This window comes from Setaria italica, chromosome II, assembly GCF_000263155.2.
Source record: "Setaria italica strain Yugu1 chromosome II, Setaria_italica_v2.0, whole genome shotgun sequence".
NCBI classification, from domain to species: domain Eukaryota; kingdom Viridiplantae; phylum Streptophyta; class Magnoliopsida; order Poales; family Poaceae; genus Setaria; species Setaria italica.
Genome location: NC_028451.1, coordinates 40,401,709 through 40,411,988, shown reverse-complemented (window position 1 = coordinate 40,411,988; position 10,280 = coordinate 40,401,709). Strand labels below are relative to the sequence as shown.

At 53.2% G+C, this 10,280-nt stretch overlaps 1 protein-coding gene across 1 annotated transcript; it reads right to left on the bottom strand.

The window, feature by feature from the left end:
• Positions 1-7,315: 7,315 nt before the first annotated feature.
• LOC106804180 (putative amidase C869.01) lies at positions 7,316-10,273 on the bottom strand. The gene is made up of 5 exons (XM_014804767.1): positions 9,730-10,273; positions 9,408-9,622; positions 9,092-9,328; positions 8,081-8,270; positions 7,316-7,904 (listed from the first exon to the last, which is right to left on the bottom strand). Exons 1-5 carry the CDS (start codon positions 10,237-10,239, stop codon positions 7,548-7,550), a joined length of 1,509 nt encoding a protein of 502 aa, XP_014660253.1. The 5' UTR covers positions 10,240-10,273; the 3' UTR covers positions 7,316-7,547.
• Between the last annotated feature and the right edge of the window lie 7 nt (positions 10,274-10,280).

Below are 10,280 nucleotides of genomic sequence, written 5' to 3'. Positions count from 1 at the left end.
TCGCATCACACTTTTTCCACCGATGCCTAGGATCCCCCATCCCAAACCCCCGCCCCTTCAATTTTCCCTCCATTTTTCCTACCGTACTGCTCGATCTGTTTTTCCCTCACCTCTGAAACCTTCCCCAAATCCCCTAGAGCTTCGTGAATCCACCGCCACCTCCTGCACCTCCTGCAACACCGCCGATGGTCTCCTCCCCCCTCCCCCCCCCCCACGGAGCGATCACGGGCGCGCGCGTCTCCCCAGCGGATTCCACCCCTTGTCGGTGCGCTGGGCGGTTGCAAAGGGCACTCCTCGCCGGCTCTAGAGATGGGCAACTCGCTGGGGGTGCTTAGCCTTCGGCGAGTAGCTTATGTCGGCGATGCGTGACGGGGTTGCCATCGAGGCACAGATGCTGCTGGAGCTTAGCCCGGCGCTCGCACTCTACTCCACCTTCGGCAGCCTCAACACCCCACTCTACTACACCGCCACCAAGGACCACCTCCACGTTCTAGCAAATTCTACCATCTTTTGGATGCCTCACACTCAATTTGAATCACGAATTGCAGTTTCCCGTGCAGATTATCACGATGTTGCTGGAGAAATGTGATGACGTTAACGTGCGCAACTACTGCGACCAGGTAGATCTTTGTGCACTCTCTTTTTTTTTCGAAACTAACTAGGCAGGCGAGCTGCCAATTATGCTAAAAAGAAGATGAAGTCTAGAATGAACGAAAACAACAAAAAAGGAAAAAACAACGCAAACACGGATAGGTTCGATTGGGTCATCAACGCCTGTCGCACCACGCCCTCGCACGCAACTCAACTCTATAACACATCGGCCGGTTGGATTGGGATATCAACACGCGCCGAACTCAACTCCTCTCAACGCCTCGGAGACAAAACCGAACCCTTACCACAGCCCGAACCACCATACACATGGTCAAGAAGTCGCTGATCCCTCACAGCGTAACCTAGCGTCGACGTTGAATCGAGAAGCAGACTACACCGCACCGAGAAAGTCACCGCCATGCAGGACCTTCCGCTGTAGTGCTGCTGTAACATCACTCTCCACCTAATAGGGCAAAACACCAAATCCAGACCTCTCGCAGGCTGCCTTGCAGTCGCCGCCACGGTAACACAACATGCGGGGGCCTTGCCACATCCGCCATTGGATTCTGCCTCTCTCTTGTCACCTCGAAGAGACACCGCGCGTGGGGGGCCTTGCCACGCCCGCCGCAGTACTCCACATCTCGGATCTGTTTCTTTTGTCTCTGTTAGAGTGTTGAGCGATATTGCTCCACTCCCCACGATCTTCATTGATCAACCAAGCCGCCGCAGAGTGTCTACTTTGCCTCGTTGCTTCACCCTTGTACATAGCCTTCTCCTCCGTGACAGCAAGCCAGAGAAGTCGCTTGCGCCGTCTTCCGATGATGTACCACATCGGATAGCCCAACCAAGCTGAGCAACCTGCCGCGGTCCGCTGCAAGCCTAGTCGTTCCACGATGCCGTTGCCGCAAGCGCCGTCCTCCGACGCAGTCCCACACCGCACTGACCGCTGCCAAGCAATGTCAGCCATCGTGGTCCGGTACGAGCAGCCAAATCCAACAACCATGCAAACAACCCCTGGCCGCCACCATAACTTTGATCACCTGCACATGGGTTCGGCAACACGCAATCAGCTCACCACGTGGCGTAGTTGCCGCCATCGGCTATGGCCTCCCATGACAATGATTCAGCAATACCACGAACCAAGTTGGGTCTCTAGAGACGATGCCTCCAAGGAGGGTACAACACCAATGGTGCCGCTATCGCTCGTCCACGATCTGGACAAGGTTTTCACCCAGAGAACCCCATGCAGTAGGGTCGTGATTCCAACATGATGCCTCCAACGGGGAAGACGACGTCCTAGGATGCCGCCGTCATGTCTACCAGCACAAAAGTTGGTGAGGGCTTTTGCCCGGAAGAAGACAACCCCTTGCTGCACGTACATGGTTCGGCACTCCCGGACCACTACTATGGCAACCCAGCCCAGGTAACACCGCCACCGCGCCTCCACTCGCCATGCTGCCGTACGTCCACCTCCATTTCTGTCGCTGCCCTCGCGCAGCACCCTCCGTCGCCTGCACCTCCCTGCCGGTGCCGCGCATCTGCTTGCCGTTCCACCACCACATGGCTTGCAGCGCGCTCCTCCTGGCCGCGCTCCTCCCGGACGCCGTGCGTCTCCCGACCACCGCACGCTCGTCCCGGTCGCCACAACTCCCGCGTGACACTCACCGACAGCCGCATTCGCCTGTTGCGCATGCCATGCGCCGTGCGGATCTTGCTGTGCCAGTCCGTCCGGAATGGCCGCGTCCGCGACGTGGTGGCGGGGCCATGGACACCGCTGTAGCCCCCGCGTCCCCCGTCACTTGATCTGGCACCCGCAGGGGAGCCACCGCCGGCTGCTGGAGCACGCGCTGCGCTCCCAGCCATGGCCGCCGCCGCCTGCTCCCCTTCCGCTGCCGCCTGCTCCCGCCACGCTGGGATGGGCCGGGGAGGGGCGGATCTAGGGGCGGGGAGGCTGGATTCGGGCCGCCGCCGCTCCGGCGCACCGCCCGGCACCTTATGCCGTCTCGCCCCAGCGTTGTCCTCCGGGGCCGCCGGTCTGCCCCGCCGCCGCCATCCTCAGGAGCCGGCCTCTCTGGGTTCAAAAGATTTTCATCCTTGTTCTTCTACTATCTTTGTGATGGCAGACCGAACCAATGCTAAGATCTGTTGCGTACAAATGATGAATTTGGCAACTCTTATGCCATGCAAATAGATGGTGATTTGGAGACTCATTTTTTAGGGGATTACTTATGTACTGTGCTCAGCGATTGCATCAGAAGACTATATATAGATGTCGCTTATGCTTCAAAGCCGAATGAAGATTTGATTAGATTTTGTTGTTCTTTCTGGCGCTCCTGCACGTGGCGTAGGCGTTGCATTTCTGTTCATTTCTTCAGTTTTTATCTGTATCGAATAGTTTGTTCATTGGTTTCATTTGTTTGGGTGGATGGATAAAGACTGCATTGATGCACGCGTGTCGGCATGGGCACTGGGTGGTTGTTCAGATGCAATGTATGGTATTTTGTATTATAACTTTCTGCTTGTTACTTTTCTGCCTTAGCACAAGGTGGTGGCTGATCATTGCCCTTTTTTGGTTGCTTCAGGTTACCAGAGCAGATTACTTGAGTGGCCGAACAGCATTTCGTTTTGCTGCACATGATGGATTTGTTTGCACGTGGCATAAAATTGTTTTGCCTTCAGGCTTATGTGAGGTCTTTTGTTCAGATGGCAGGAATGCTCAAAATATTGTAGATGGTTTCTAAATGGTAGTTTTTAGGGATTATGTATGGTACAGTTATCATGCTCAAAATGTGGTAGGTGGTTTCTGAATGGGTGAAGCATAATATTGCTTTTATTCAATAATAGTTTACAAAATTGACAAACTAAATGTCACATGCACAATTCCCCACGATGACAACCTACCTAATGTATTTTGTTTAGATGTTCTGCATAATGAAAGAATTGATTAGACTATCCATATTATTTTCAATAATTGTTATTGCTCAACATTTTGTTTTGATTAGGGGTGTATTTTCATATGAATCATTTTGATGTTTATGGAGGGAATTTGTGTTGCCCGTAGCAACGCACGGGCATAATCCTAGCAAGAATGTGAAGAGTGGACTTGACTTGACTGCACAATAGATGGTTACATGATGTGAAATAAGAAAAATAGCTAGTGGCCAGTTAATTTGAACGCTAGGGCGGAACGGAGCCACTAATACTTTGTCCGGTTTTTAATAAATATATAATCCATTCGTCTAACAAAAAAGTTACAATTCTAGCTATGCAACTAAGATGACGAGTAGTCTGGTGGATGTAGTCGATTTTGGAATGGATGTCCTAAACTTACGTCGGAAAAAGTTTTTTCTTTTGAATTAAAGAGAGGTACAACGACGATCATGGCAAGGGCGCGGAGTTGGTGGTGGCCAGTGACTTGGCGACGCGTGCACAAGGTGTCCACGCGGCGTCTCTTAAGTTTGGCGGGTTGCAGCATATGGCTCCAGGTCCAGGCTCTGTCTTCGTAACTTCCTCTTTTGTCGTGTGATGATCACTGCCGCAGAAACTCTATCCCTGGGTGGGTATAATTTTTCAATCATAATTTCGGTCCCAAGTCCTTAATAACCGAATTAATCTCGGTTAGTTCAGTTTTAGGTATCGGTTAACTAGAAGAACCGATCAGATCGAATATGCAAAGAGGCCCATAATATTTCCCTCGAGTTCAGCAGCTGACCCCCGGCTCGTGCCCGTTCCTCCTTCCCCCGGCGCCTCCTTCCCCGGTGGACGAACGGCGACGATGGGCAGGAGCCTACAGGAGCTAAGATGCGATTTGTGTTGATTTGTGCTTAGTGCTCGTCGATTTGGGAGTGCTTTTGCTTCAAATTCGTTCATTTACGAGTGTTTGCGCTTCAAATTCATCAATTTGTGCTTCGTACTCATCGTTTTGCGAGTGATTCCGTGATTTTTTCGATCTGTCAACTACTAACTCGGTTCTGTTCGGTCATAACCGAGACTGAACTAAAATAACTGACACCAAATTTATTTGGTCTTGGTGATTTCTGGAACCGAACAGTTCTTAATTTTGAATAACCGAAATTTGTGAAAAATCGAGGAACTGATCGGTTCGGTTAGACCGAACACCCACGTACTTCTGGTACGATCCTTAACGACTTTAAACTAAAAAAAAGAATTTTAACTGGAAAAGTTGCATATCCCGTCAAAATCTGCCATTTTCACAAAAGATTCATCTCCATTCGAATCCCTACGGAAAAAGTTACAAACTTTATTTTTTTTCCTTGCGGGTGAAGTTACAGACTTTATAAAAAACAACTAAATTACAAACGTGGAGGGTGTTATTCCAATTTCAAACGCGAATATTCTGCACATCTACCGCGTGGGCGTGCAGATTGATGATCGCAGCCGCCTCGTGGTGAAGGAGAGCGTCGCGAATCAGATTTGGGGCATGCGTTGGGGTCGCCGGAGACGTTGACGCCGAATCGTCGAAGTCGTCCTCGGCGGGAGGCTCTGCCGCAGCGCGCTCACGGGCGGCGCGGTCGAGAGCAGCCTTGATGCGGGTGTCAGCCGCATCCCGGTCTTGTTCGGCGAGAGCGGCCTCGCACTCGGCGTCGGCCGCGTGGGCCAGCGCAGCCTCGCAACTTTCAGGCACGCTTGGCAGCGTCCGCGCTGTCATCCTTGGCTGATCCTTGGGCGCGGCGTCGTCCTTGGTCGCCAAGGGGGCGTTGACACCAGCAACAGATGATCCGGCAGGAGGGGGCACAGGGCCAGCCATGGGCGACGCGTGAGGACTCACACGCGCAGGGGTAGAGCCGACCAGAGGTGCGTGTTAGATGCGGAAGAGAGAAGAACTAGAAAACCTAGACCATACCCTATTCGGATCCAAGCCGTCGTACGAGCACCTTCGGGTTTTTGGCTGTAAGTGCTATCCCAATTTATCCGCCACCGCTCCGCACAAACTTGCACCTCGCTCCGTCTTGTGCGTGTTTCTAGGATACTCTCCTCATCACAAAGGATATCGATGCCTCGATCGCCGCTCTAACCGCGTCATCATCTCTCGGCATGTGGTCTTTGATGAAGCAGCCTACCCCTTCTCTGCGGATCCTTCACCACCCTCGTGTGCTGATTTTAAGTTCCTAACGGATCCCACTGATGCTGTGTCGATCTCTCTTCGGTCATCACGTCTCTCTCTGTCTGCAGGACAATCTGGTGCTACCTCCGCACTGCCACGTGCGGACCCCGGTGCCCTATCACCATGCCCGGCTGCTCCAATGCCGGCCCCGGCCGCTCCAGCGCCGTGCCTGGGCGCTCAGGCAGCCCCGGCACCCCCAGCAGCTGCCCCAGCCACTCCAACAGTGGCCCAGGCCGCCACGACGCTGCCTCAGTCCACCTCGAAAACACGCCTGGCTGCCCCAGCAGTCCAGGCGTCTTCTCCTACACCGGACCAGGCCGCTCCAGCGCCGGTTCCAGCGCCCTCCTCTGCGCATCGTCACCTGCCCGATGCATGGTGCTCGTTTCCTGCGAGCCGCGCGACATACGGCAGGTCTACTCTCGGCGACCAGTGCACATCCATGGACCCATCGTCCAGCTGCTCGCATTTAGCCGGTTCGCATACCGGTTCATTCGGCTGGACTGGTTGGACCGCCACCGCCGCTCCCTCCACTGCCTGCGGGCGCTGTTGCAATACGTTCCGTGGCAAATTAAGGCTTCTTTCAAAATCCCAACTTTGACACTATGCAAAAAGAAGATTCTCCATCACATCAAACTTGCGGTGCATGCATGGAGTACTGAATGTAGACGAAATCAAAAACTAATTGCACAGTTTTGTTGTACTTTGCGAGACGAATCTTTTGGGCCTGATTAGTTAATATTTGGACAATAATTCATAAATATAAACGAAATGCTACAGTTGCGCTTTCAAAGTTGGGCAACTAGGCCTAACCATGACGACGCGCGGCAAGTCTGGTTTCCGTTTGCCTGATCTGTTTCTATCTCCAGTGCCACGTAGCTATTGTGCTGCCCTCGCCAACCCTAACCAGAGGACAGCCATGCAGGAGGAGTGCGATGCACCATTGGCCAACAACACTTGGGATCTTCTACCACGACCTTCCCGAGTGAATGTGGTCACTAGTAAATGGGTGTTCAAGCACAAGTTCAACACCGATAGGTCTCTTGAGCGTTATAAAGCTCGTTGGGTCTTGCGCGGATTCACCCAGCAGCCCAGGATCGACTTTACTAAAACTTTTAGGCCTGTTCTAAATCCTGCTACAGTTCGGACAGTCTTGTCTCTTGCTCTCTTCCGCCAATGGCCCATTCATAAGCTGAATTTGAAGAACGCTTCATGGCACTTTGTCTAAGACAGTTTACTGCGCCCAGCCTGCTCCGTCTTCGTTACTTGCTGCTTGTTTCCTGGTGCCGTGTGCAAGTGCCGAGTAAAATCGCGTGCAGGTTTCTGGATGGATTATTGGATGGTGGTGTTGTGTGGGAGTAGCTAGAGATGATCTTAATGTGCTGAAATGATGGTTTGAGTTGGTTCCTGACTGTGAGATTCTTTTCATTTGCTGCCGCTGCTAGCCTAACTTTAAATTGTTCTAGCTTTCCGCTTTCCATTTCCTAGAGCTCTTTTACTGATTATAACATTGCTAACTGTCCAAAGTTTTTTCTATTGAGAGATGTATGTTCGTCAAATGATGGTAACTATGGGAGCATATCTAATTAACTTCTGACAGTATAGGGTGAAGAATCTATATTACCTTAATTAAACAACATTTGATCCCATTGCTGGATTTGATTATTGAAATGGTAGGACGTGCATGGTGCGCCGATTGTTCTAGTACCATAAACGACCGGTGTAAACAGAGCATTTTCGCAGAAGGTCTTCACCTCCCAAATGCGTCCGATTATTACCATGCAGAGTACCAATTATTATTGCAATTTCTTGCAGCATGCCACTACTGAACTGGCTAGTGCTTGAAAGTCGGCGGCCTTCTGACTTTGGTAGCCTGCTCGAACGCGTAGGCCATCTCGATTAACCTCGGCTCGTAGCCCCTGAGCCCGCCGAAGCTTATCGCGAAGGGGACCCCCTCCTTGTCGTACCCCGCCGGCACGGCGATGCCCGGATACCCGCCGACGGCGAGGACAGAGGAGGCGGCCCATTTGAGCGCCACGATCGCGTCCAGCTGGTGCTCCTTCATCAGCTTCTCCAACCCGTTGGCGGATATCTCCTTGAGCCGCCGGATCGCAGCTCTCTCCCTGGCGCCAATGCCGTTGGTTTTCTCTGCATCCAGGAGGTCGTTCTGTCCAAAATCTTTGAGCCTCTCCTGCAACGGACAAAGATCGTCAGCATCTTGATTATCTCGTGCTTGATTCAGCAAGCGTCAATAATGCTTGTTATATTAGCCACAAGTATCGTCTTGAGAATTAGTAACTGCAACCACTGTTTTATTTGTTGATTATGCATGCAGTTCGGAAATAGGAAGATTATTCAGTTTGTTACCTCCACAGGGTGTGCGTTGTTGAACGCTATGACATCTGAAAGGGAGCGGACCGGTGAGTGCAGCAGGTCGGACAAGTAAGCATTCAGGCTTAACTTGAACTCTGCTTTCATCAGAAGCATCTCTTTGTCGCTTAGATCACTAAAATTTGTTGCGATGTCGAGATCCCCGATCAGGATAGCGCCATGTTGACTACCATGAAGAGCAGAAATTAGACACTCGCATTACCTTGTCAGTTTTTCTAGAAAATTTTATTGCAAAAGGAGTAGTAAACATAGTTACTACCACACATTAGTCTTATTTTTATTTAGGGAAAGCTAAATCTCACCCGAGTGAAATAGAGCTCCTTCTCACCCAAATTTTTCTTCAACCCCATCCCCCTTCTTCTTCAACTCCGACGAGATTCCAGCGAGATTAGGGGTTCGGGGTTAGGGGTCCGGGGGTTGCCGGGGTGGGGCTGCTCACCGCCGGCCTTAGAGAGAGGGCTGGCAGCGGTAGGCCGGCCCGGCGGAGGTGGCGGGCGCGGGGGCGCTCCCCGGCCGAGCGGCGGAGGATGGTGGTTGGGCGGTGCCAGGGCAGGGGCGTCGATGGTGACGGTGGTGGTGGGAGGGGCAGGAGGCGGCTGGTGCGGGCAAGCCAGGGTCCGCTGGCCCGCCCACGTCGGAGGGGTGGGGGAGGGCCTGGGCGGCGGAGGGGTGGGGGAGGAAGAAGAAGAGGGTGGGGGGAGGAGATAAGGAAGAAAGAGAGAGGAGGGACTGAGCTGTCGATTTTAGATTCAATGGCTTAGAAATTCATGTGAGGAGGATCTCTGTTTCATCTGAGTGAGCTATAGACACTCCCTATTTATTTTCGAAAGAGTATACATATTAGTCAGTATGTAGCCTGAGCTAGGTTACCGCACATTAAAATGTAATACTGAGTGTCTCGAGCAAAACATCAACGGATTTTTTATTTTTTATTTTTGAAGATAATAGACGTAGAATTTTAATTTAGTGGACTAATTAAGCTATTACCTCATTGTATCGAGATGCTTCGAGTACACGTCCAAATGCTCTTTATCCTTCCCAACAAAAAACACATTACAGACACCGATTCTCTTGCCCCTTAATCCATCGGCCCTGAGGAACTGCGTGTAACCCCCACGCGGGATGTACTTGGAAGCTGCTCCAGTAGCTTCAGCGTCGAGCTTATCGTAGCCGACAATGGCGTCCAGTACATGGACGGCGTCGGATACCGTACGACACATTGGCCTGCCAGGACGAACAAGAATTCAGTTACCCATCAGAAGTTTCAGAGTGAACTACAGGGCTTGGGAAGCTTACAGCTTACCCTACGGTGTCTTGCCTCGGCGTGATTGGGATGACGCCTGACCGGCTGGTCAGCCCGAGTGTTGGCTTGATCCCAACCACGGAGTTGAACGACGACGGGCAGAGGATTGAGCCGTCGGTCTCCGATCCCAGCGTCACGGCGGCCATGTTAGCTGCCGCGGCCACACCCGGCCCGGAGCTCGACCCGCATGGCGTGGCCGAGAGATCATAAGGATTCTTCACGAGTTCACAAAACATTCACGGCCGCGTGTCTTAGATTGTGATGATCATCTCATCCAAAACATTGCGCATTCGTGACTGGAAGAGGTGATGAGATTACTTACCATCGTCTGGCCGCCGCGGGCGCTCCAGCCTTCCTTGACTGCGCGGAAGTTGGACCACTCGGATGGGTTGGCCTTGCCGAGGATGACGGCGCCGGCGCGGCGGAGGCGGGCCACCACGCCGGCGTCGCGCGGGACCACGGAGCCCAGCAGCGCGAGGGACCCCGCCGTGGTGTTGAGGCGGTCGCGGGTGGCGATGTTGTCCTTGAGCAGGACGGGGACGCCGTGCAGTCCGCCGGCGCAGAGGCGGCCCCCCGAGGCCCGGCGCTCGGCGTCGGCGCGCGCCGCCTGCGCCAGCGCGTCCGGGTTGACCTCGATGACGGCGCGGAGCAGCGGGTTGAGGCGCGCGATCCGGCCCAGGTAGAACCGGACGAGCGCCGCCGAGGTGAGGCTGCCGTTCCTAAAGCCCAGCTGGATGGCCTCCACGGTGGCCTCCTGGAACTCGAACGCGCCGCAGCCGGCCGCCGCGAGGGCCACGACGGCGGCGAGCACTCGGAGGCGCGGCGCAGCCATGCTGGATAATGGAAATGTCTACGTAGCTTAGCTTTAGTGCG

What these genes read in the sequence shown, in the direction of transcription:
- LOC106804180 (XM_014804767.1), bottom strand. Translation starts at nt 10,239, where the DNA reads ATGGCTGCGCCGCGCCTCCGAGTGCTCGCCGCCGTCGTGGCCCTCGCG. An exon ending in CCCGCGGCGGCCAGACGATG is followed by an intron (nt 9,623 to 9,729) that starts GTAAGTAATCTC and finishes GAACTCGTGAAG; the next exon opens with AATCCTTATGATCTCTCGGC. An exon ending in ACAACGCACACCCTGTGGAG is followed by an intron (nt 7,905 to 8,080) that starts GTAACAAACTGA and finishes TGTCCGTTGCAG; the next exon opens with GAGAGGCTCAAAGATTTTGG.